The 27,807-nt window shown below is 44.5% G+C and overlaps 1 protein-coding gene across 3 annotated transcripts in view; it reads left to right on the forward strand.

Moving 5' to 3' along the window:
* The window catches only part of MYO5A (myosin VA), an 847,747-nt gene that overhangs the window by 665,423 nt on the left and 154,517 nt on the right, over positions 1–27,807 (forward strand). For all 3 annotated transcript variants that reach the window (XM_085644171.1, XM_085644172.1, XM_085644173.1), the window contains exons 17-19: positions 13,032–13,118; positions 16,886–16,994; positions 22,820–23,031. In XM_085644171.1, the coding sequence (XP_085500297.1) occupies positions 13,032–13,118; positions 16,886–16,994; positions 22,820–23,031 (408 nt within the window). The remainder of the gene's footprint in view (positions 1–13,031; positions 13,119–16,885; positions 16,995–22,819; positions 23,032–27,807) is intronic.

The raw sequence follows: 27,807 nt of genomic DNA on the forward strand, positions 1-27,807 counted from the left end.
GGGACCACCCTACCCTCACCCCTCGGAAAAAGGTCCAGGTGTAACAGGAGCGGGGAATGGTCCGAGATACCCCGTGCCAAATGGCGCACCTCTCCCACCCTCCCAACATAGGCCGCCGGGACCAGGACATAATCTAGTCGTGAGAGACTACCATGGGCCCCCGAATGGAAGGTATACTGTAACTGCGTGGGATGTTTTAAAGGCCAGCAATCCACCAATCCCAAAGTGTCCAATAGACCAGAGAGCCACGCTTGGGCCCGGGGGAGGTCCCTAGGGGGGTGACGATCCACAGTCCCGGAAACCACCGCATTGAAATCCCCCCCCACCACCAGAATCCCCCCCGGAAGGCCAAGGAGGAGGCGCCCCAGGTCCGCAAAGGTAGTCGACTGCAGCCCCGGTGGGACGTATACTGACACAAAAACCACCACTTTGCCCTCCATCCTTCCCACCAAGACCGCATAAAGTCCCCTGTCGTCATGGAGCACCTCATCAATCTCCAGCGGAAGCGAGTTCTTAACCATGATGCCCACACCCCTTGAGCCAGACGTAAAGCCCGAATGGGCCACTAGGCGATAGCCACGCCGATTCATGGCGCAGAAGGAGTTGCCAATGAGGTGTGTCTCCTGCAAAAAAACTACATCGGGCGAGATGCGCTTCAAGAACTGCAGGACCACCCCACGTTTAATCCTGTCCCCCAGTCCATTCACGTTCCAGGACAACAGAGTTAGTTCCCTACCCCCCATCATAGACAAGAGCCACCATTCGTCCCCCCGAGAGCACTATAGAGCTAGCACAATGATACTTTTGCCTTGTGGTGAAAACAAACAACACCCCCCCATCCCTACCCACCCACCCCAACAAAACTCCCCCCTCCCTGCACCCCTGCATGAGCCCGAACAGCCCCCCCAACGTGCAGTGTGCCTGTCGCCCCATATATATAATAAAAACTAGCTAAGCCCCCTAGAGGAGGAGGGAGAACCCCCAAGAGACCCCATACAACCTCCATAGGAGGGGAAATTATACAGACAGATGTTTAATCGAGAGTGGCAACATTTTTGTCCAGAGTGAAGCCCAACATCACCCCCTCAGTCCCGATCCAGTGTGCCGTCCCCCCCCGCCCCCCAGATCACGATCCCCAGACAGAGTGTCCAGCCAGTCTCCGGCCGCTTCGGGGCGATCAAAAAAGTGCGTGCGACCCTCTACCTCCACTCGCAGCTTGGCTGGGAAGAGCATTGCGTATTTAAGGTTCAAGTCCCGAAGACGGCGCTTGACGCCCTGGAAGCTCAGTCTCTGCTTCTGGACCGCTGGGGTGAAATCCGGATAAAAGTTCACCTCCATGTTGTCAAGCTTAACCGGCCCCAAAAGTCTGGAGGCTTGCAGGATAGCGTCTCTGTCCCGAAAGTTGAAAATCCGGGCAATGAGGGGCCGCGGAGGGGCCCCGACCTTCGGCCTTCCCCCGGGAACCCTGTGGGCCCGCTCCACCGCGAAGAATTTACTCCGCCCCCGTGGCTGGAGATGGGTAGCGATCAGGTCCTCCACAAATAGGTCCGCCGCCGCTTCCTCCCGTCCCTCGGGTACTCCGATGATGCGGATGTTGTTTCTCCGGGCCCGACTCTCGGAGTCCTCCAGGCGCCGATCCAGAAGCGCGCTCGCCTGACTAAGCCGGCGCACCTCTGTTTGTAGCGCCGCCACATCAGTAGTAAGGCCCGATGCGGTGTGGGCCAAAGAATCAACTCAGTCGTTGGTCTTGGAAAGATCGGCTCTCACCAGGCCAACATCCACGAGGACCGAGTCGATCTTCTGTGCCAGTATGTCGAACCGCTGGCCTACCGAGGCCTTCATCTCGGCAATGGCGCCCATGACATCCCGCAGAGTCAGATCCGTGGGCAGGTCCGGGGCATCAGGAGGGTCCTCAGGGGATTTGTGCGGTCCGCCGGGAGATCCCTTCTGGAGGGTATAGCGGTCCATACTGTTGGCCTGATGGGTGGTGCCACGCCGGGTCGGCTTGGTCTTTGCCCGGTCTCCATCTTGTTTGGTGGCCATGGCCACTAGTCTCCCGGTCGCACCAGTCACGTCGTGAAGGGCAGGCAATCAGGGCCACAAGCCCCGGGGGGGGCCACCCCCGATCGGCGGGGTGGGTCACAGCCGGCGGGCAGGCCAAGTCTCCCAGCGAGACCACACCAACGCAAAGAGCCCCGCGACCCAACCCTGCAGTGATTGCAAGGGGGTGCGAAAGCGCGGAGTGCGCGACTCGCCAGGCCCGGCCCGCCGCTGTTGTTCACTTTGTCACTGGGTCACCCCTCAGCGCAAATCCGGGGTCTGGCGAGGAGAAGGCCGCAGACTTCAATCGGTGCTCACTCCGGTGTCCGAGGTCCGATTTGACAACAGGAAACGGGTGCCACCTCAGCTCAGGCTCACCAACACATTCCCCTCATCCGAGACAGGATAAATTCAGGATAGTCGTGGGAGGTTGCGGAGGTCCTCGGGAGCCTCGCACCTACGCGGCCATCTTGGTTGCGCGCTAGGCTCCTCCCGCATGCACTGGTTTCTTACTGCGTCCCTCAACGATGCGACCAACTTGACGCCTCAATGCGATGTGAGGATCCGGGATGATGCATCGATTCTTCCAGCTCCCAGTGGAAAACAGTATCTAGAGATCCAAAACAACAGCGGTCACCTGTTTGCAGGTCAGAACTCCCAGCAACGAAGTTCAGGGGTGCTGGTGGTGAAGTCTTTTTGTCCCCAAGACTTCAGAACAGGTGGCAAGTTCAGTTTCAAGCCCTTGGAGATCTTCTTTCAAGCTGGTGACAAAGCAAACAGCAAAATCCTTCTATCCTTTCCTTGGCAGCAAGCAGCCACTGCAGGTCAACCTTAGACAGCAAACAGCACAGGGGAAGAATTCCTCCTCAGCTTCTCCGGCTCTTCTCCTTGGCAAAGGATCTTCTTGATTCCCAGAAGTGATCTATAAGTCTGTGGTCTGGCCCCTTTTTTTATACACCAAAATCCTTTGTTCTCTGAAGGCAGAGAGTGACTGTACCCAGCCCAAACCAGTAATGTGGGGTACTTGGCAAGTGCACAACAACCTCCATTGTCAGTGTGAGCCCTGGCTCCAGACACACCACGGGGGGCGGAGCCATCCTTGTGGAAGGCAGGCACAGCCCTATTCAGGTGAAGGTGCTACTCCTCCCACCACTCCAAATGAAGACCAAGTCTATTCAGCCCAGCCCTGACTCATCATACTTCTGGAGCCACTGCACTTCTCCAGTCTCTGTCATCCAAAAGCCAAACATGCAATACACAAACCAAGCAGAGGTACACTGGATGGTTAGGCAAGAAAATATCTACTTTCTAAAAGTGGTATTTTCAAACACAGAATGTAAAAATCACCCTCACTAAAAGATGCATCTTAGCATTCTGAGCTCAGGCATACTAAACTTTATTTTCACATCTTGTTCCCAGGGTCAGTTATGTCTATAAGATGTTATAAACAAAATCCCCATTCTGGCCTATGGGAGCAGATCGCCCTGCAATAGAGAAACTAAATTGGCAGTATTTCACTATCGGAACATGCCACACACATCAGAGCATGTTCTACCTTTCACATACAATGCACCCTGCCCACAGGGGTATCTTGGGCCAACCTTAGGGGTTCTAATATGTAGAAAAGGGATGGTTTACGGACCGGCAAGTGTGTGCACTTGGCAAGTCGACTTGGCAGTCCCAGACTGCACACAGGCTCTGCAATGGCAGGCATGAGTCACAGTTTACAAGCTGCTTCTGTGGGTGGCACAATCAGTGCTGCAAGCCCACCAGCAGCATTTGATTTACAGGCCCCGGCACACATAGTGCACTGTACTAGGGTCTGACAAGTAAATCAAATAAGACAATCATGGAATCACTAATCCATAACTACAATATACAAAGGGAGCACTTGCACTTTGGCACAGAACAGCAGTGGCAAAGTGCCCAAAGCATCTAGACCAGCAAAGATGGAGTCCAACACACAGCAAAACACAGGGGGTAAAGGCAAAAAATGAAAGGGAGACCCACGCCAATGGTGCCAGGTCTAACAAGCAGCTTTTTTTACCCTTTGGTTTCCACTATAATCAAGGCATGGAATAGATGCTAGTTACAGCACGGCACTGGAACGGTTGTGCATGACTTTGGACAGTCCTTGTTTTTAGCATATTTTCCGAAGCTTTAGACACCCCTTTCTACTGCAGTTATTTTTGGAGCTAGTTATGAGAGACGTTATCCTGTCTTGGATCTCCTCTTTGCTTTAGATTGTTTCCACCCCACCAACCACCATATAATCTGCTTTTTGACCCCCTTCTGAGTGGGGGTCCTTTAGCACTGTGGCTTGAACCCTGCTTGGTTCACACAGATGCATTGTTTTTGACAAGCCTGATTGTATGTGTTGGCCTCAACTTCGTTTGCTACACTGATGATACCTAGCTTACTACCACTGCTAACTGCATGAGCTTGAATTCGTAAAAGCTCAACTCATATAAGTTCTTATTTTAGGTGGTACTCCTTCTCCTTTGCCAGAAACCTAGTGCACTGCCTCTCTGGAGTCTCCCCTACTCCTTCCAGCACCTTTGCAGTCTCACATATTTTTGTGACTTAATATTCACGTTTAAGTCACAGATTAACAAGCTGGTTGTACTTACATTCTCTACCTTAAAATTGTAAGTGAGATATATTTTCTATCGCTCCATTTAATTAAATTTATGCCTCTTGCAGCAGAGTTAATTCCATCCTTGACTACAGTAAATCTGTGTACTTGGTCATGCCCTAATACGTGGCGGTAGCCCTGTAGCACTCTATCCAGAATGTGTCAACAAGGCTACTTCTGGACCTTTTCTAAACGGGCCAGAGTCTACAGGCTTCTATCATAGTGAAGAGCCTTTGCATTTTCCACTGTTTCATCCATGAAATGATCTGTTTTTTCTAACTATATATAAGACATCTTATTGGCTCTGCTATTCTGTAGGCTAGCTGCTCAAAGAACCCCAACCTGCTGGACTTGGCATGAAGAGCGTGCCTTTTCATTTCTCACATCTGAAATCTTGACCTCCTGTTCATATTCTCTCCATGGTCAATCCTACTTGTAACTCTTTGGCAAACCCCTGAAGATTTGGCATGCTTCAATATAACCTGTTAGGCTATACATTTTTCAGTGTATCCACAGCTCTTGGAGACTTTCTGGGGTCATTGTCCGCAGTTTCCAATTCCTTTATTCATTCATACATCCTAAAGGTTTGAATTTTTTTCAAACTTCTTATGGTTTTGTGCCTGTTATCGAACAGTGCTTTGGACATGTGACTAGTGCAACAGGGATAATGAAATATATATATATATCATTGTTTGCGGCAAGTAGTTCCCCTCCCAATATAAACATCATAAGTTAATTAAAGATATATGTAACCTCTCATTATAAGCTAAATATATGTGGAACCTCAGCATAGTATATGAGCAATACTTTACATACAATTGACCATGAGCAAGCAAAGATTTTGAAACATAATTCAATAGTGAAATATTAAAACAACCATACAATAAAATCAATACAACACAGAAAGTAGAAGTGTGTCTATAATGTTTAGTAGTTAAAAAAAAAAGCATTACCTTTTACACAATAATATATGCATATCTTAAAAGTTGCTCCGCAGCTGAGGAATGACTCAATAGAAAGTCAGGAAAACCTGTGCTACAAGCAGATCTGTTTAAAGAGGAAAGGCCAGAACCAACCAGAATAGTGTCTGTCTTTCCAAGAAAACTGTGATTTCATCCTGTCACCCCAAGATATATATGTATTCTGGCAAATATACTTAATAACTATTCTCCTGATTATCAATTTGCAACATTAACTCTAACTTTGTGTGTGAAGGGTACCTATTTCCACTGAAGTTAATGACGATCCGCATTTATTATCCCTCCAACCTGTATTTACAAAGCCTCTACAGTGGTTTGGTACTATATGAGATATGTGTAGAAAGATTGTCTGAGACGATAAATAAACATTTATGTAGTCAGTGACATACTGCGCGGCACAGCCATAAGACAAAATCAATATAGCTTTATATATGGATTTGCATATGTTTAAACATCATCAGTACCGTGGGTTTTTACTGTTCCGTTGTAAATTAAGAAGATTGGTGTTTGGAGAACATATGCCAGATCTATTAGTCATCAGTCACATTGTTGTAAAGTACAAAGAGCTTTGGAGACAAAGGAAGTATACGTTTTAGAGATAGACATATCTATAAACTTTGGGCGATCAGGTATTTGTTGATGACTAGATTTGTTAGACATATCTTGAAGACTTATAATGATGTTGAATTCTTCAGGATTGGTAGGGTAGGAGAAGTGCATGGCCTAAGATGGATCTGAATAGTGTATTTTGAGAAATTGGGTTGCTGGTTGCGGGAGCTGTTAGCCCTTCTCAAGCAACAGCCACAATCCCTGTCATGGTGAGCCATAAAAAGTGAATAAATTAACCTGTGCTTAACCCTCTGGTAGCTTGGCACAAAAGCAGTCAGGCTTAACTTTGAGGCAATGTGTTAAGCTTTTATACAGCACTTAAATATTAATAAAATAAAAATGCAGCACAAAACAAAACCCCCACTAATTTAGAGAAATAGAATACATTTGAATAAGTTATTTGACACCAAAACAACAAAAATCTAATCAATAAAACCTGAGTTATCAATTTCTAAAGATCAAAGTGCCAAATACGGACATCTAGTCGATCAAGACCGAGGCAAAGTTGAAAGTTATTGTCGATTTGTCCCGTTCTCCACTTATATTTAGACTCAGAAAATACTTTTGAAGAAAAATGTCTGAGAAGGTAAAGTTCAGCAGGGTTACGCATCTGGTTGTGTCCGAGGAGGAGGTGCTATCGTCAGGGAGCCGTTGGACAAAGTTGTGGTGATGAGCCCTACATTCGGTCTTAGTCTTTTTTTATGGAAGTCGAAAATCTCGTCAGCGGTGAAGTGCTGGATGTTGCCAACAAGGGCTCCACAAGGCTAGATACCTCATCTGGGAGAAACTGCTAAACAGGATTTGCTGCTATGGAGAAGAACATAGTGGGAGCTACTGTGATGTAGGCCGACCGGCGATGCTCCTTGGTTGTATCGGCGAGCAAGTAGGTCCTGCTGTCCTCTCAGTTCTCAGAGCACTTTTTGGCTGAAAATATAAGTTTTGGATATGGGCTATTTGGCCACCTTTGGCATCACTTCCAGAGGGTCTAGGACAGGTGTGACATCACTGCGAGGCTCCAGGTGTGGGTTCAAGAAGGTTAGAGCCTTTTCTTTCCTGAGGTTCTGATTAAGAGGCCAGACAAGTAGCTCTTGGAGTCACCCTGGAAGTCTTGGGTTCAAGCAGAGGAGTAGGTCTCAAGCAGCAGGGCAGTCCTCTGAGGGCACAGGACAAGCTTCAGGCAGCTAGGCAGTCCTCTTGGTGCAGCAGGGCGGTCCTCTGAAGTACAGAGTTGGCCATAGGCAGCAGGGCAAGGAAGAAGTGTCTGGAATTTCCTGTCTCCCCTCCCTGGTCCGAGGCTGTCTGCAGTCACAATGGGCTAGTGTGAAGTTCTTTGTGTGTGAGCTGAGGCAGCGTCTTTAAAATGCAAGTGGGGCTGTGCACAGCTCCGCCTGCTCATCGTGCTAGGATGGCCCATCCTGCCAGCACCCAGTACTTCCATTGCGTGACTCTGGGAGAAATGCATAAAGGACAGCTGCCAACTACTCCTAGTCATATAACTGAAGATTCAGGCTGCAGGCACCAAATGGCTAGGCCAAAAAATGCCAACTTTCTCAAAGTCAGCAGCTAAAATAACAATGTGATGGATGGAAAGCTTTAAATAATCTCAGCCACTGGCAATGGCTCGGGCCGCATCCCAATCCATTGTTTTTCACCCACCATGCCATTTCAGTTTGGGCCCAGTCATATGCAAATCAGCCTTGACCCTGCTCCTCATGGGAACAGTCCAGTCAGAACTTCCAAACCAGGTCCTCCCTGAACCAGAATACAAGCAACCTAGGACTGGTTTCCCCATGATAAGTGCTCCACAACTAGGTATCTCTTGAATATAGTGACGTAATGGGCACGGGACCCACATCTTGGCATACCCATCGCACTTAGGGCATCAACTGCAACAACAGCGTGATAAATGGAATGCTTGAATTAATCTCAGCCACTGGCAATCACTTGGGGCCACAGCCCAGTCCCTGAGGTGGCATGGTGTGCAATATAATGATGGATTTGGATGTGGTCCGAGTAATTGAGTGGTTGGGTTTCATTCAAGTAATCACTTTTTGTATTATATAGTTTAACTTTGTAAAAGTGGCAATTTCATGACTGTGACTTAAAATCTGACTATTAAAGAGTATTTTAAATTACAATTCCCTAGACACCAAACATGACATTAGAACCTGCTACTAATACATTTAATAAGATAACCTAATGTTTTCCTAAGGGAGAGGAAGGCCTCACAACAGTGAAAATTATTATTGTGAGTTTTTCACTACTAGGATGTACAATTTAAAAGTATATGTCTCACTATTTAAATACACTGCATTGTGCCATATAGGCTGTTTAGTGCCGATCTTAAGGGTGACTTATATGTATTAAAAATAGAGTTTTAGAACTAGCAAGGAGTTAATTTGCCATTTCAAATTTGCAGTTTACAACTGCACACAGGCTGCAATGGCAGGCCTGAGACATGTTTTAAGGTGTTACTTAAGTGGGTGGCACAATACGTGCTACTTGCCCACTGGTAGCATTTAATTGCTGGCCCTGGGTATATGGTATTCCACTTTACTTGGAAGGGGTAAGTAAATGTAATATGTCAATCACATGTAAACCAATTTTACCATGCTTTAGGGAATGAGCACAAGCACTTTACCTCTGGTTAGCAGTTGTATCGTGCATAGAGCCATATGGCCAACAAAAATAAATTCAGGAAAATTGCACATAGAAGCGAGACGGCAAAATGTTTAGGGGAAGACGACCCTAAGGCTGACAGGTTTAACAGGTATTTATCGTTTTGATGAAAGATATGAACTGCAAGGTGTTTTCCCTCCTTCTAAAAAGTTGGACTCTCCCTAATGTTCTGTGTAAAGTGTCAAAGAGTATTTAGTTACAAGGCTTCGTATGTTATGCATACTGTTTTTAATGAGCATCTGACCTCTACAGGTGGCCATTGAGAATTGTGAGAGCACGGTTAATGTGTGCATCATGATTTGTGCCTGTCATGGCGGGCTGCTGCATATTTATCAGTATAGAGCTGGGCAATGTGGCTTCTAGGGAGGTCAATGAGCAGGATACACCTGTAGTTCAGTGAAGATATACATAAAAATCAACTGATATTTTTAGGTCTTGCGATAGTATGTGTTAGAAATTCGGTTGTTGGTTGAATGGCGTGTGAGCCCTTGTTGAGCTGCAACCACAAAAATACTTGTCAGAGTAAAGCACAAGCTAACCCCATATTAACCTGTGCTTAACCCCCTGGTAGCTTTGCACAGAGCAGTCAAGCTTAACTTACAGGCAATGTGTAAAGTATTTGTGAACCACTTCACAGAATAACGCAGTGAAAAAACACAATAAAAGGAGCCAACACCAGAGTTAGAAGGGTAGACAAAAAAAGTAGTACCAGAGATACTGAATTTGAACTTTTTTAGAGAAAAAAGCACCAAAAGACATATAGCGCTAATTGTGTATACCTGGTTGCACCAGACTGGGACAAAGTCACAAGTGCAGGCCGACCACAATGGAGCATGGGCCAGCTGCAAAGACCCAGATAGATCCACTAAACGAAAGTACCTTCAAATCTGATTTCTGCAGTTTTGAGTGGACCTGCGTTGAAGATGCACGCGCAGCCAAGGTGATGAGTCAGTTCCTAGATGGGGCGAGGCTGAGATGTGAGGTCTTGTTGCGTTGAGGATCCCATCAACGGGGCTTGCAATGTGACGTCTTGTGTCAGAGATGCAATCGCAGTCGGGAGCGATGCATCGGTTCCAAAGAGCTGCGAGGCTGCGATACAGAGTCTGTCTTCGAAGCTGCTGCCGATAATAGGTGCTTGGCCTGCCCCAAGGATGCATCGCGCGGTGGCGGTTCTAAAGGCAATGTGGACTGCTGCGGCAATGCAAGTCTTTGCAGCGGGTCAAATCTGTTGGTTCTGCACTGGTTGTGCTGGGCAGCAGAGATGTGTCTGTTCCGCTGGATCCAGAGAGGCTGGCAAAGCACCTTAAGTCCACTTTCAAAGGACCCATACTGGGGGGAACCACTTGGCAGGGCAGATCCACAGATAGCAGAGTCCAAGTGCAGATAAAAGGTTGTTGGAATTCTTGTTAGTCCCTGAGGCTTCAGATCAGGAGGCCAGCCAACTAGCCCTTGGAGTCACTGTGGGTTCTGGGTTCAAGAGATTCAGGTCCAGTTCTTTTCACCGGGGCAAGAGAGCAGCAGGTCAGCACAGCAAAGCCGGAGTCCAGCAGAGTGGCAGTCCTTCAGCAGCACAGTCCTTCTTCCTGGGAGAGCATTCTCAGGTCAGGAACTATACTGAAGTGGTGGTGTCTGTGGTCCATCTTTTATACCTTGGTGTCCTGGTTCTGGAAGGTGGGAGAAGCTTCTTGACAGTGTCTTTGAAGTGCAAGGATTTCCCTGCCTCCCCTGCCTTGGCTCCAAAGTGGCTAAAGTGACAATGCAGGGTTGTTCGGCCCTTTGTGTAGAGAAACGACACAGCTTATTCAGGTGTAAATGAGTCTGTGTTCGGCTCCACCCGTCCATCCTGCCAATGATGGCCCATCCAGTCACACCTAAGCCCCCATTGTGTGTGGCTGGCCATAAGGAATCTACAAATCACAGCTGCAAGCTACACCCAGTTATGTAACTAGACTCGGGCTGCAGGCACCAAATGGCTAAGGCAAGAAAATGCCAACTTCTTAAAGTGGCCTTTTCAGAATTGCAATTTAAATTCAAACTTCACATTAAGTTAGGATTTTAAATTGTGATTCCAGAGACACCAAACATGACCCGGTTATCTCTTCTGATTTGGAAAATCCACTTATAAAATGTAATAAAGTAACTCCAATGTTATCCTTTGGTAGCGCTATGCCTTGAAGTAGTGAACAATGAATTTGGAGTTTTTCACTACCAGGACGCGTAAAACTTTAAAGTACATGCCCTACTTATTTAATTCACTGTTCCCTGCCATGTGGGCTGTCCAAGGCCTTCCGTAGGGGTGACCTATATGTATTAAAAAGGAAGGTTTGGGCTAGGCAAAGTTGTTTTGCCAGGTCGAAATGGCAGTTTAAAACTGCACACAAAGACAGGCATGAGACATGTTTAAAGGGCTACTTAAGTGGGTGTCACTGTCTGTGCTGCAGACATACTAGTACCCTTTAATTTACAAGCCCCTGGCACAGGTAGTGCCTCTTTACTGCGGATTTACAGGTAAATTAAATATGCCAATTGGGGAGAAGATAATTTTACCATGTTTAGAGGAGACAGCACAAGTACTTTTACACTGGTTAGCAGTGGTAGTGTGTGCAGGGTCCTAATACCAGCAGAAACAAGGTCAGAAAAAGTGGAAGAGGAAGGCAAAAAGTTGGGGGAGAAGACCACCCTAAGGCTGACAGGTCTAAAAGTATGTTGGATGTTTTTGATTCTTTGTAGGTGAAATCTCGCCAACACACCATGAATGTGTATTTTAAGAAATGATTCTTGTAAAATAAGAAATCCAGGGATGTTTCTGAGTTAGCCGTTTTGTGGATAATGGCTGCGTTTTCATTGCTTTAATCCATGATTGTACTATGTGTTTGTTCCCAATGGTAGTCGTGAAGAGACATTTTTCCTGTAAGCGAGATGGATGTCAGGTGGCTATGTCTCATCCATAATTGTATTTGAAAAGGTTGACATTTTAAGCTTTGCTTTTGACACATAATGATGAGTTTAGCTTTATTTACAACTGGATATTGTCTGTGTACTGATGAAGAGATACTACGCTCAGTAAGCTATTTTCCCAAAGGTTTAACATTAGATGAGAAGGATTTTACAATTTTCTGCTGGCAAGAAGTGTTTGTTGAGGAACCATTTGTTAGTGTTTCAGTGAATGGTCATCCTGTTTAAGAGCTTGAAATAGCTGTTTTGGTCTATTGTATCATATGCCGCAGTCAGTTCAGAATACTGGAGATAGGAGTGACCTTGCGCAAAATTTCTAAGTACGTCTTCTGTAGGAATTAGTGTAGCAGATCATTATTTATACCTGCCTTGAAACCCAGACTGATGTCACATCCGTAAATTGTGGTAATGAATAACAGCACTTAATAAACCGGAGCAGCCCTTGTGTCCCCTAACTCCCTCCCTTCCAACCCCCATGTATGAGGACACAATACCTTAAGGGACAAACATATTTCAATGATTTTCAAGAGAAAAATTAGTCTGTTGATGGGTGTGTATTTTTCCTTAGTGTCTCGATCAAGATGTGTTTTTTCAGAAGTGTCTAAATGTGACTTGTTTTTAGGGATTCAGCACTTATTTAAGGTCTTAATAAATTGTCACCCAATGTTCAGCCAACAGGTATAGTAAAGACTGACTGAAGAATCAAACTTACCTTGTTGCAATTATGTTAGATTTTAGCAAGTGGCTGTAGAATGAGGCTTACATGTTATGCTGTGTTCCAAGCCACAGTTATGTTAAAAAGTATTTCTCTAAGACTAAATCTAAGTCTGTCTTTAAGGGCTTATTGAATGGCTTTTGCCATGCCCACGAAGTAAAATAGTCAATTACTGAACAGTTCAATAAAGGTGCATTCTCCTCTATTTAAATATTCTTCAATAAACCTAGCATTCCATAGTTGCAGTTAATTCGTTTTTTTCTTAATTTGTATCTGATCTCTCTTTTGGAGTGATTGTGGGTTTGCGTACAAATAGGTCTTCGCTTGTTTTATTGGACCTCTTGTGGGAACAGCAGAACTCGAAATCCATTGAAATACTCCATTATGCTTTTAACAGTTTCTGCTCCATTGTTTGTAGGTTTGATGCAAAAAGAGCAGTACAGCAGCTCCGGGCCTGTGGTGTCCTGGAAACGATTCGTATCAGCGCAGCTGGGTTTCCTTCGAGGTACTTAGTGATTTCATGATTTAAGGCCGTATAAACAAATGCTTCCAAAACATGACAATTGTACGCAGGTAACAACTGCCAACATTTTAAAGCTCTGTATTTATTGTTTGACTTTGTTCTATATTTTGTTCTATATTTGTCCAGCGTGCATTCATCATTGGCTGCAGAAATGTCTTTTTTCTAAATATATGGACCACGTTGTTTCAGAAACACACCCTTAGCTCCACTTGCTTAAAGACCTATGTCTGGTCCTATGTACTGGCATTTAAATGTTTCTCCTTAATTATGAAGAACTATTATATTTGAGGAGGAGACAAGTGTGGTGTTGAAAGTTGACACATTAACCATATTATGAGCAGATATTTCAAGCACTTGTGGTCATAACTTAATGCTAGACATTTCTCAGAAATTCCTACTGTTTACCTCACATCAGTTAAAAACTCATTGATAGTTTCCCAGAACAGTTCACTGTATTTGCCCAAAAAAAACTGCTATCTAAAAATAAAGAGCCTGATGTACAACCATTTTTGCGGTCACAAACGGGAAATCATCCCGCTTGCGACCGCAAAATAGGTCTGTCCCATGTACAAACCCTATTTTGCGAGTCGGTAACCTATTACTGACTCGTAAAACAGGGTTTGGGGCTCACTATTAGGAAGGGGCGTGCCCGGGACCCCTTCCTCTTTGTGAATGAATGCAAGAATATTTTTTACTAGCAGGCAGTGGTCCGTGGGACCACTGCCTGCTCTTCAAAAATGAATCGGAAATGTTTCATTTTTCTTAAATGCATCCCGTTTTTCTTAAAGGAAAACGGGCTGCATTTAAAAAATAAATAAATCTTTATTTAAAAAGAATTCAGAGACATGGTGGTCGGCTGACCCCAGCAGGTCACCATTCCTGGGAGTGCATGCCAGTCCCAATGGGGTCGCAAATTGCACCTGCCTCATGAATATTAATGAGTCAGGCAATTTGCGACCCCAATAGGAATCTCAAACGGTGTCTGAGACACTGTTGTAAATTACATTTTGCAAGGCACAAAATGACACAATTTGCAACTCGCAAATTGTAAGGGTTGTACATCTGGTCCAAAGTTCCTTTCTTGATGAAACTTGTATGTCTGAAAACAATGACTGTGATTATTGCTTTGCTCTGGTACGTAGCCGTAGGTCTCTGAATTTGAACATTAAATATCTCATGCAGTTGTTTTTCTTTACCTGAGTGATTTATTGGTGAATACAAGAAGATGGTTACAGGTGTGCTGAAGGTTTCTTACCAGGATGAATCTGTTTTCATTTGTGCAACCAACTCAGTGTTGTTTCACAGTGTGCCCATGGTGTTTGATAAATTGATGTTCTGGTTTATTGAAATAATATAAACATTAGCATACGAATCTAAGGTCACAGAAATGTGCATAAACAAAATCAGCCTGATAAACCACCTGCAGAATAAATTGTAATTTGAAAACAATTGTTTTTTTACGAGTAATACGTGAATTAGTTATTCATTTTGCTCCAAGGTAAAAAAAAAAGAGGTAGTAGATCTTATGCTCCATAACATTGTTAGAGCATTTCATGCCACCATGATAGCAATGTTGAACCTAATGTGACAAAAATTACTTGGCTTACCAATGGAAATTTGACAGCACGATCTTTCTTTATTATGAATCAACAATTAACTATAAGAGAAGTTAGTGGGATATTTATAAGCAAGCTGTGGAAGGATTTACCTTGCCTTATACATACTTTTAAATATGATTTTTTAAATTGAATGTAGCATATTTTTTGATTTCCAGTTAGTCCGTATATTTGACTTGTTCCATTATCCGTATCCCTTAAAATCTCTCCTGGACCTATCAATGAAAGTAAATGAAATAGTTTTGTAAAGCACGCAGTAGCCGAGGGCGTCTTAGTGCTATGCGTATCAAGATTCGGGAGGGAGGCCATCAGCCAGGGGAAGGGTCTCAGGTGTCACACAGTGGAGTGGGAATAGCCAAGTTTTCAGCTCCTTCCTGAATTTCTGTAGCGTGGGTTGTGAGCGAAGTAAAAGAGGCAGGGAATTCTATAGCTTCCCACCGCAGTATGCAAGCGTTCTTCCACCCCATTTTGCTCTGTTAATTCTTAGAACCATGATCATGTGTGCAGAGCTAGATACGAGGTTCCTGCTGGGCGAGTACCAGGAAAACCGATCTTGAAAATAAGATGGACCGGTTCTATAAAGCGATTTGTGGATTAAACACAGAGCCTTAAGGGATATCCTCTTCTCCACCGGCAGCCAGTGAAGGCCATACAGTAGGTGAACGTGGGGACCTTCAGTAGTTTTCTTGCTACAGCATTCTGTAGAGACTGCAGTTTTTTGGAGGAGCTTAGATCGAAAGCATTACAGTAGTCCTTTTTCGAGGCAATTAGAGACAAATGAGATGAACAGGAGAATTTTTTTTAGGCCCTCAGCATAAAAAACCAAGCTGAGGTCACCGCATTAATTTGGGCAGAGAAACATAGTTTGGTGTCAAAGATGACTCCCAAGTTTCTTGCCTTATCCACTGGCTGAGGTAATGCACCTAACTCCAGGGGCCACCAGGATGCATCCCAAAAGGAGGTCTCTTTCCCAAAAAGCAGAACCTCCGTCTTGTCCGAGTTTAGCTTAAGACCATTTTTCTGCATCCAACCTGTGATTGCGGCCATGCACCTGCAAATGTTGTGTGCATCGTTTTCCACCTGTGATAAGATGGATACCACTATCTCTGTGTCATCCACATAGGATAATATGGCCAGGCCAAAACTGTGCATGAGTCTTGCCAAGGACATGACATACACATTGAAAAGGGTGAGACTGAGCACAGAACCCTGAGGCACCTCACAGGGGAGAGAGGATGGTCTAGACTTCACATCTCCTACCTGGACCCATTTCTGTCTACCTTCAATGAACGAGCTCAGCCATGTTAAGGCAGTATTCCTAAAGCCAAGGGAATGGCGATGTTTGCTAAGAAATGGATGGTGAGCCGTATCGAAGGCGGCGGAGAGATCCCATAGGATTATTGCAGCTCTGCCGCCCTTGTCCACTATATCTTTTATTTCCTCAGGTGCAGCCATCAGTGCTGACTCCGTACAATGGCTTGCTCTAAAACCAAATTGTGAGGGGTCGAGCAGCTGTTGGTGTCCAAAAAAGTTAGTATTTCCTCGTTCATTGCCTTCTCTAAACCGAAGACGGTAAGAGAAGTATCTGTTCAAAGATATACAATTCAAAGGCAAAGAAGTATCTTTTCTCAAAACAGAGAATTTTACTCATTAGGCAGACATTACCTACCTTAATGACCAATATCGTCACTAATATATAATATTAAAGTGCAGCATATGTTTTTTACTACTATTCTTTCATTTATTAAAAGAAATAACACTTTTGATTCAGTATTATGTTCATCAGAATTGAAGGGGAAATCAAGAAAATAACAAAACTCTTCTTTAACCACTCGTGAGAACATTTTTATAAATTTTGTTATTCATTCCAAGTAGTTGCAAAAACACCCACATGTATGTAATAGCAGATGAAACCTAAAAATATAAACAAATGTTTCTGTGTTTTTTTTACTTTTTCTCTAATTGTATTTGCATCCAGTGTTGCATTGTAAGCACATTTTTTAACTTTTGGCATTCATATTATTGATTTCTGTTACTTCTTATGTATGAAGGATATTGTTTAGTATAGTGAATAAGTAGTGAAGAATGGCTTTATTTAAGAGATTTCATAAAAGGTTTGCCAATTCTACACAGGTGGACATATCAAGAGTTTTTCAGCCGGTATCGTGTGCTGATGAAGCAAAAGGATATCCTGAATGATAAAAAGCAAACATGCAAAAATGTGTTGGAAAAGCTAATTCTGGTAATAAAAATGTAACTTCATTTAACTTTCTATATGTATTTTAATTGAGTTACAATTGCAATGATTTCAAACATTGTATAACGGAACTCACAAAACTTGTCTTGGTATATCATGTTGCAGACTGTGTTTAATGTGGTTCAGAAATTGGATGAATAGTATTTGGCATATCTTTGTGATTATGCTGAATATTGGGCTATCAGACACAGTACATACACAGAGAGAACATAAATATTGCAGATATATTAATGTACAGTGGGCACAGAAATATTTCCTAAGAAAGTCAAGTCAAATATCTTTATATTTGGTTTCGTAAAAAAAACCACATAAAAGCACAACAAATACGGGTTGAAATATAATACAATATGTGCAAACCTGACCAGATCAAACCCGATTATGGCATCTCGATAAATGATTTGAACATACTTGTTGCAACTAAAAATCAGTTAAAAAACCTAATTGATTCAATAGACTGTTAGCATAAAAAGTGCATAAAACAGGAAATGAAGACCAGGAACAAGCGAGTTAGTCACAGCTTGCCCTAAGTTTAATGGCGGATTTTAATAAGTTTAACACATGGAAGACGGTATTACCCATCAACATCTGGAGAAATAAAAAAGGTGGGCCGAACCCGTCAAAAATTTGCCTATTTTAAGATGGGGATTAAGAAGGATTTTCTGGGGGCATCATAAAATGGGCTAAAAAACGTGAAGTGAACCATGTCCTGCAGAGATGTACCATGATAGCCGCAGGACGAAAGAGATTGCCTTTATTCCAGCCCCTAGGCTGGGCGAGGAGAAAATAGAAAAGGTTAAGCAGGAACCTGGACAAGAGGAAACTGTCATAAGAGTTAGCAAACCCCAGTAGGTACGGCTTTGCGGTCACTGATGTCCTTAACACTATAAAGCAACGTACACTGGGCTTTGCAAGCTCCCTCTCCTTCCTGGCCATGGACTGGTGTGCAATAATCGCCTTCTTAAAGAGAGCTAGGTCTTCCTTTTGTGTTGCCTTAGGGTTCGGAAAAAGATCTCCTCTTCCCAGGCTTGTCAGACTCCTTTCTATATATTTAAACCATGGTATCCTGGAAGCATGGTCCAGAGCCAGGCAATCTTAAAGAATTGCTTTAATTAACGTTATCCCCTCTTTAACCCAAATTTGTAACAAAAGGGACAGCGGGCGAAAGGCTATTGGTTCAGTAATGTGAGGCATTCCTAGCTCCTCAAAGGTGATAAAGGAAGAGGTACGCTGGGAAACTGATAGCAGTCGTTGCATGAATTTGTTTTCCACAATCTGAATAGCATTAGTGTCAGCATATCCCCAGAGTTCACTGCCGTAGAGAGCCTTTGACGTACACTTAGCCCTATAGAGCTCAAGAAGGGCCCCCCACTGGTCTTTTCCCCAATCTAGAGGCGAAATTTAAAATGGCTGCAGTCTCCCTATTGAGATCATTACTCTTACATGTAATTTGGGGTCCCCATTTCATTTTATCATCCAGGAGAACCCCCCGGTAGGAAAACAGACGTCTTAGGGATCGGGGTAAGCCCTATCTTAAAGGTGTATGGTCTACTCTGCCGTGCCCTCACTTGCATGATGTATGATTTGGAGTTGTTAATCATCAAATCCAGATCCTCCATGACCTGTGCAAATATAGATAGGAGGCTTTGTAGGCCCCGCTCGGTCCTTGCCATCAAGACAGCGTCATCTGCATATAGCAGGACCGGGAGACCCTGCCATCCTACCTGTGGGAAATCTGCCTTGGTCTCCAAGAGTGTTTTCTCTAGATTATTAATATAAAGATTAAATAGAAACAGAGCCAAGATGCAACCCTGGCGGACACCACCCCTAACTTGAAACAAGCTTGATACATGCAGGTCTGCCGAATAGCGCACTGCCGCCTTGGTGTCTCGATGGAGATCGTTTAAGAAGGAGACTATCACACTATCCACCCCTAGGGTAAAAAGGATCTGCCACAATTTGCCTCTATTCACACAGTCAAATGCGTATGATAAATCCATAAAAGCCAGGAAAATGGTACCCGCCCGGGTTACCGTGTATTTATTCATTATCAGGAAAAGGTTAAGACTTTGGTCAGTTGTAGAGCGACCCGAGCGGAAACCATATTGAGCCTTCGACAAGATGTTATCAGGAGCCCAAGCCGATAACCTACCCAACAATATCCGCCCGACCACTTTCACCACAGTCTAACAGGGAGATAGGTCTATAGCAGAGGGTGCTGTCTCTGTTCCCCTTTTTAAAGACCGGCACAATGATGGAGGTGGCCCAAGAAGCGGGGATACCAGACCTGGCCACTGCGTTAATTACGGAGGTGAGCAATGGGGCCCAGAACACCACGTCTGACCAATAGAGATCGGGGGCAATTCCATCAGGTCCGGGGGCCTTATTGCGTGTCATACTAATGATACCAAGCCTCACTTCCTCCTCCGAAACGGATAGAATTAGCGATTTGCCGCCATAGTCTGGCAAAGGGGACAGGGCCGAAGCTCCCTTAAACATACACTTAAAGTGACTGACCCAGTTGTTCTCGGAGATGTGAGCGTCAAGGGCATTTGCGGCCTCCACACCTAGGAAAGGGCTATTTACAATACTCCAGAACTTGGCGCTGCACTTGTAGGTTGTTACTTCAATAAGTTTACCTTAAGCTTCCTCCCTCAAAACCCCTTTACACTTCCCAAGGGCTAAGTTATACTGTTTCCTACGAGTTTTGACTAATGTGGAGTTCCTAGGGGTAACACACAGGGCTAATCTAAGCCTCCTAGTGGCAAGCGAGAATTCCGGGTTAAACCATCTGGGGACCCTTCCCTGTTGTGTTACATGGGTAGGGACCGAAAGTATCTATGCAACTGAGCTGGAAATGAATACAAAGTTGCAAATGATGGACTCATCCAACTCTGCTGCCGCATTCTGACAGATCTAAAACTCGCTCTGGCATTTCTCCAGGAGAGACTCATACAGGGAGTTTGGTGAGATCTGCGTCCATTTAAGCCGTCTCCCTCCATCAGTGGACCGCAAAGCCCCACTACCTGTGCTCCTCTTTTTTAAATCTAGAGTTGGTCAATTGGCTTTAACGCTCAATGGGTTGTGATCACTATGATTACTGGCTATCACCGAAAACTCAGAAATCAGATAAAAAGAGGGTTAGAAGTTATAATAGAATCAATAATGGAGGGTTCACAGCCCGGCCCCTTGAACGTGGGGATTAAGTATCTCTTATTGGGGCACATTTTTTCTATTGTTGATTGCATATCCAATTCACATACGAGGACATTTAATTTCTTCCCCTGTCTATGTTAAAAATGCGCACCCCCTACGCGGGGCAAGAAGAATCCACATTGTCCCCTACATCCACTGGCAGTCACCGGAACCAACCGCAATGTGCCAGCTATACAAAAGATTTTCATATCAGTATTTATCATTGTTATCGGATGATAGGAGGACAGGTCCGATGCCTCTGCCCTGGGCTTCAATAGCATTGTAATGATACATACATGCATGGATGCCAGAAGCACCTTCCTTACTAGGGCCTCAGATAGACCTCGAGTAGACGGGGTGCCACCTCTGCATTAAAGGCCTGATAGAATTCATCTGTGAAGACGTCGTGTCCAGGCATTTTTTCCAGTTTGGAGGGACTTTGGAGCCCCTTCACCTCTTCCAAGGTGGGGGTGCGTCCAGCTCCTGTACTGCCACAGCTCTCGGATGCAGGATCCATATCTACCATCTACGAGTTTTTGCGACTCAAATTTTTAGATCAAATGTGGTCCTACTCCTACAAACTGCTCGTGTGTTCTAGGAAAGTCAGCAGTTATGACGTAACATACATAGTCATCGGTAGTACCTGCTTCAAACCCACGTTTATTGACCTTATGGAATTAAAACACAGACATTTCACATCAGTCAGGTAAAGAGAAAGGCAAGGACATCATGTTGATGTCACTGTACTGTAATTTAGAGGTGGAAGGGTTTTGAGGTTAGTTTCTTTTGAGGTATTCTGCATCTCTCAGTGGCATGCATTTCACCTCCGTCTATCAACAATGCTTTTCTATTGGTGTGTTCACCACCAATTAATGGAGTGGCAATAATGAAAAGGTGCAAGCCTTGCATGGCATCCTAAGCAGACAAAAATCTTGGCCTACTTAGCCTGCAGGGGTCGGAGCTCCGCACTATGGGTGCTTCACTCCCATTTATTTGCACTGATGTCGTAATCCCTTCAGTGCTAATCTGCTGTCCTGGACTACTCAATTGCCCTCTATTTCTTTCACACTCTTACCTTTCATTGCATTAAACCTGTACTGATGAGGATACAGAAATATGAGTCTTTTTTCTGGAATTCCACAGTTCATATAGTAAACATTGTTTATTTTCTGTTGCTCTGAAACTCTAAAATATCCTGGGCAAAAAATGAATTTGGTCAGTTTATTTTAGGTCTCATCATCCAGTCCCAGAAAAGGAATGGACCAAGTCCTCCTGTGCAAAGGAATCAGACCAAAGAATGCCTTTAACCATCCTAAACATAGAACTGAAATGGAACATTGTTCTAACAGCATCATCCGAAATGGCTACCCAATAACCTCCTGCAGAACACCAAACAAAAGATCCCCAAACCCTAATGTGATATGCAGGATGGCTAATAGGAATTCTAGATATTACAAAACTGTGAATTCAGCATGTGGGAAGATCTTACCAGAGAGGAGCAAGGCAGAATGTGAAAATGCACAGATAAATGTAAAGTAGGAAGAAAGCAGGAGATGAATGAAAAAGGCATACGAGGACAAAGAGAAGCAAAGGTTTAAGGATTAGTATTAAAATCACAAGGAACACACTTGCCAATTAAATTCACAGACTACTCCATTACTATAAAGATAATAAACGATAACATTTATAAATAAAAACAGGCTAGTCATACAGAAATCCTTTACAATGGTGCATTAAATAAGAGAAAAGTCCACTAAGTCAAGGCAACGGTTAGGAATGGGCTCTGCCCATGTTTTGCAAAAGCAGAGTACACTGTATGTAACTACAAGAGTGGCACAATGTTCAGTCATGAAGTGAAACCGGTTGTTGGACTGTGAAATGCTATTTGACTTAAAGTATATGACTGCCAGTGTGCCATAAAGCCCCTATATTTTTTCCAGATGTTATTAAATCTCCATGATCTGGCCATGTTTAACACTCCTTTGTTTCTTCGCAGCTTTCAAACATTTTAAATACAACATTTATGACCATCAACTGCTTCAGGTCAAGCGAAATTGCACAACATGAATAGCTTTGTGACTTTGACTTTACTTCTTTCTGTATACTTCTTGGATTTGGTCAGCTTTCTTCTTAAAAGGAAGCTGGGAAGACCCCCTCTTCCTCCCAGTGTGCACTGCCTGCCCAGGTCATCTCCTCTACCACTAGTCTCAGCATATTATGGTGAATGTCTAACCAAAAAGTAAACATAATGATTTGCTGTGTTTTGTTTCAAGAGTGAGCCAAAAGGATGTCTGATTTCATTCTTTGCACATGTGTGGGAATTCAGCTTTTCATGTGCTTGTTAAAACTTATTCTGTTAATATTTTCATAGGGATTACGAAGGCCTTGTTTATAACGAAATGTCACCAATCTATGCTGGATAGTGTAAAATTAAGTAGATGTTTATTGCAAGCATGAAGGATTCTTCTTCTGCACTGAAATCAAAATCTGTGTATGCATGAAACAAATTGGGCAAAATTGTGCATGGTCTAAGTTTAGGGCTTCATGTACAAATGATCTGTGTCGCATCTCTGTGCTTTTCTGCTATGATACTGATCATATGATTTCTTTGGAAATAGGACAAGAATAAATACCAGTTTGGCAAGACCAAAATTTTCTTCCGAGCCGGCCAAGTAGCTTATATGGAAAAAATACGCGCAGACAAACTAAGAGTAGCATGTATCAGAATCCAGAAGACCATCAGAGGCTGGCTAATGCGAAAGAAGTACCTGCGCATGAAGGAAGCAGCTATCAACATCCAGAGATATGTTCGAGGATACCAGGCGCGACGGTGAGAATAACAACTAAATGGTTTCCATTTGACTACAATATCAGTATGGTTTTGTATGCAAAACAGCTTGTATCTGAAATAATTTTTACAAACATTTTATTCATTTGTATAAAATAGCAACTAAGCAGTCCAAGTATAATCGTCAGTTAGGAAGCACAGAATGAACCTAAGCAATGGAACTGACTGACCCGTTCTACCAATGCTCATAGAATTCAGTAGACAGTCACTGCAAGATTATAACTTTACAACATAATAGCACAGCCACAGCCCCCAAAGCACGATCATGGCAAAAGAGTATCATAGGGGTACAACAAGGTGATGGTCAATGTGTACTATGCATTTCAATGAGTGCAATATTTTCAGTTGGTGTACGTTGTGTACGTATGTATTTCTACGCTACTTCTTTTCAAGTATTTCTATACTTTGCAAGTCCAACCTAAGTCCTCTACGCAACCAAAATATTACTACTCTGCTTTGAGCAAGGCACCGGGTGTAGGCCCTGTATGCGATGTTTATAGGCCATTAAATACACCACACCATAGAATTCTGAACCTTAGTTACTTGACCTCATAGTATCTAACAATCCCTGGGCATGTACAAGCCATGTAGCCCCGGCCTGCTCCTGGGAAACATCCCTATGAGACAGATTTTATGTAGGTTCTGTGGAAGAAACTAAATTGTGTGGGTTTAAAGGGAACATTGCTGATCCCATTTCCCGCAAATGTGAATGTTCTATCCCATTGTGTTTATGTCAAAGGTATTTCACAGTCCGTGTTATATTTAGTCCCTAGGGCCAGGGTAGCTTTAAGACTGTTCTCGCAAATTATGTTTTAGATTAGTTATCATTTGCCTCTGTATCAGTTGGCTAGGATTGAGGGGTTTAGGTTGGGGGACCCGTGTTAGGTCAACCGGGTCGCTTTAGTCTGTATTGGATACATCAGAAAGTGTCCCAGCAGTTTTGCCAACATGATTATACTTCATTGAACTTGACAAATTTGCCACTTTCAAACAGGTACCCGATATCCATGCTCCAACACCCATTTTGTCACTATAGGATCTTCCTCTAGTTGCTGGAAATGTGGTAAATCCCACAGTGGGCCTCAAGAGTAATAAGGGGTCGTTGGTTAAACACCATTTGGACGTCCATAATCTACTTACGGAGGAAGGTCCTGACATTCTTTTTATGTCAGAGACATGGCTGCATGAGGAAGCTCTGGCAGCGGTTAATTTGGCTCTTCCTTCTGAGTATGCGATTTTTACCCACAATCGTAATTCGAGAGGCGGTGGCATTGCGGCTGCTGTTAAATCTTGCTACTCATGTGTATGGAAGGCTATGGACATAGCAGGCTGCGAAAGTGCCCATTTTTGTATTTCTGTTAGTCATCATTTTACTTTCTCTGGGCTACTTATTTATCGGCCTCCGGGCCCGGATGCTGCCTTTAGGTCAGCTCTACCGGAAGCTGTCAGCTCACTAGCCTTAAGGGCTGCCAACTTTAATATTGTGGGCGATTTAAATCTTCATTTTGATACTCTCCTTTCTCCTGCGGCCAGTAGCACTCTTGCCGACTTGGAGGCTCTCCAGCTATCTCAGCTGGTTAATCATTACACTCATGTTGGTGGGCACATTTTGGACCCTATTTTTACCAATCTAACTGCGGCTAAAGTGCTGCCTCCCAGGCCTATGGCCTGGACTGATCACCATCTTATAGAGCTGCACCTCATGATTGAGGATTCTCCTCACAGAGCAATTGCGCCTGTGTCTCTTAGACGCCCTTGGAAAAAACTGAAGCTAGCCGATTTTCATCGGCTTCTTGGTCTATATCCTCTGGGCCCCTTTGCTGACGCTGAGTCGGGCTATGATCTTTTCTGTAGCTGGCTGACTGGAGCCTTAGACTGCCTGATCCCAATTGCTGAGAGTAAACGCCGACGCGCCGAATCCAGTCCCTGGTATGATGACTCACTTCGGCTCCTAAGAAAATCTTGCAAACAAGCTGAAAGAGCCTGGCGTAAGTCATATCTGCCTGATAGGAAAACGCTGTACCTTGTCAGGATTAACAAATATCATAGAGCGGTCTGTAAAGCTCGGGCCGTTTACTTTTCTCGTGAATTTAACATCAGCAACAATCCTACTAAACTAATATTTAAGGTGCTTAAGGATCTTACAGCCAGTAGAGCCCCAGTCGCTGAGATCTGCTCTGCCTCGCATTGTAAGGGCCTGGCCGCCTTTTTTGTGGAAAAGGTGGAGGCCATTTACCGTTCTTTTCCTGGCTCATCCGCATCTTCGGAGAAGCTGGAATCTGGCCCGAAGACAACCATGTCTTTGCGCTCTCTCCCAGAGCTCTCGATGGAGGAATTTAATAAAATTGCGGTGAAAGTCAAATCAGGTTCACCAATGGATCCTCTACGACCTGCCCAATTCAGAGAATCTGCTTCACTCTGTTTCCCTCCTTTATGCGACCTTGTCAATTTATCCCTGTCGTCAGGCTCTGTCCCTGGTAGCTGGAAACAAGCCCAGGTGATGCCCATTTTAAAAAAAACCTGCCCTGGACCCATCAAAATTGGAGAACTATCGTCCCATATCCCTTCTTCCGTGGATGGCAAAACTGACCGAGGCCCACGTCAATGCCATCCTATCCAACCATCTCCATTCTGCCAATATCTTAGACCCTTCGCAGAATGGCTTTCGACCTGGCCACAGCACTGAGACTGCACTGCTCTCAGTGGTCGATCACCTGCGAACTTTGGTTGACTCTGGTCAAACGGCGGCACTGGTGCTTCTTGACCTCAGTGCCGCGTTCGACACCGTCTCCCACGCTGTTTTATTACAGCGTTTGGGTGAGGCAGGTGTCGACAACGTGGCACTTGAATGGTTCCGATCGTTTTTATCCGGCCGCACATTCAGGGTTGTCACTCCTCCCTTCCAATCTAAACCCTATCCTATTGCACAGGGTGTTCCGCAGTGGTCGGCTCTTAGCCCCACACTTTTCAATCTCTATGTGCAGCAGCTGGCTGCTGTCGCCAAGCGTTGGAACCTGACTATGGTGTCCTACGCTGACGACACGCAGCTGGCGGTTGCAATAAGTGGGGCCTCTGACCTTGAGGCGGCTGAGTTCTGTGAGGGAATTAGCTTAGTGGCCCGTTGGATGACAGACAATTGCCTGCAATTGAACGCCCAAAAAAACGAGGTGCTCATTGTTGGCCGGCAGAGTCATCTCTGGGGTGATCATTGGTAGCCATCTGAGCTCGGCCCAACCCCTTTCCCTGCCACCGAGGTTAAAAACCTAGGGATCTGGTTGGATTCTAAACTTAGTTTTGTCTCTCACACTAAGAAAACCGCTGCCACGTGCTTCGGGACTCTTCGTAGGCTCAGACCCATTTTTAAATTCTTTGATGCCCCAACCAGACAGCTTATTGTACAAGCTACGATTTCGTCCAGGTTGGACTACGCGAGTTCCCTTCTGGTGGGAGCTAATCTGGCCGAACTTTCCAGACTTCAACGCGTTCAAAACGCTGCCGCCAGGCCTCTGGTAGGCTTGCCGAGATTCTGTTCGGCCAAAAAAATCATCTATAAACTCCATTGGCTCCCTGTTGCTCAGAGGATTAAGTTTAAGTCTCTTTGCCTTTCGTTTAAAATTCTGAAGCACTCCTCTCCTCAGATCTTGGAGCATTTTATCTTGCCGTATGTACCCCCGCGGTCTCTAAGATCTTCAGGGCTCCATCTGGTCACAGTCCCGCGCTTCAAGAGGGCTAGGGCTAGGGCCGGTGGCCGCTCTTTCAGAGTGCTTGCTGCTAGGCTATGGAACTCTCTTCCTGTCCATATCCGCGCTATTGACGAACTTCTGGTCTTTAGGAAGGCCGTTAAAACCTTCCTTTTTCCTCCGGATTCCTAGAGTTGTTATGGTTGTGTCTTTGGTACTGCTTGTGTCCGGCTTTTTGTCCATTATAGCGCCGGGACGCCCCTTTGCTGGGGCAGCTGCGCGCTCTACAAATCCGGTTAACATAACATAACATAACATTTTCCTGATCACTTTTCTTGCATACAAGCCCTAAACCTGTTCATGAAAGAAACCAAGTATGTCACACTGGACCCAACCTTCATCAAAGACAGTGAGTTATTTTAGTTAATGAATTTCAGTCAATAAAAGTTTCTAAGGGGTCTGATCATCATCTAGCCTACTCATTGGGTACAGGAACTGTATGGCAAGGTAATTTAGCTTAAAGTTAAGGAAAAAAGAATGCCCCTTTGCTAGGGAAGCTTCAGTGCCCAAAGTTTTACCCTAGGTTGTTGCCCTGTCCTCATCAAGGAGAATCTCAAACCATTTATTACAGTTTTATATAGCGCTGGCTAGACCCAGAGGCATCAGAGCGCTTTACATGAGGACAGTTACATCAGTTACAAGTTACACATTGTTAAAAAAGATACATCAGGTACAAGTTACATCTGTTGGTTAGGGCGTGTGGAAGAGTAAAGGGGGGTAATGTAAAAGGGTAACGAGGAGGGAGATGCGACGGAGAGACGAAGGAAAAGTCTGCCCAATGTCCGGCTGGGTAGGTGACGGCCGAGAGGGAAGTCCACAGCCCATCTCCTTTATAGCTATCAAGGTACCTCCTCCGGGCATCGGTCAAAAATGCTAAGTCTCGGAGGAGCCTAGCGCGCAACCAAGATGGCCGCGTAGGTGCGAGGCTCCCGAGGACCTCCGCGACCTCCTGAATTAATCCTGGCGATATCCTGTCCTTGTTGAGGGGACTGTGTCGGTGAACCCGAGCTGAGGCGCC

This window comes from Triturus cristatus, chromosome 3_1, assembly GCF_964204655.1.
Source record: "Triturus cristatus chromosome 3_1, aTriCri1.1, whole genome shotgun sequence".
NCBI classification, from domain to species: Eukaryota; Metazoa; Chordata; class Amphibia; order Caudata; family Salamandridae; genus Triturus; species Triturus cristatus.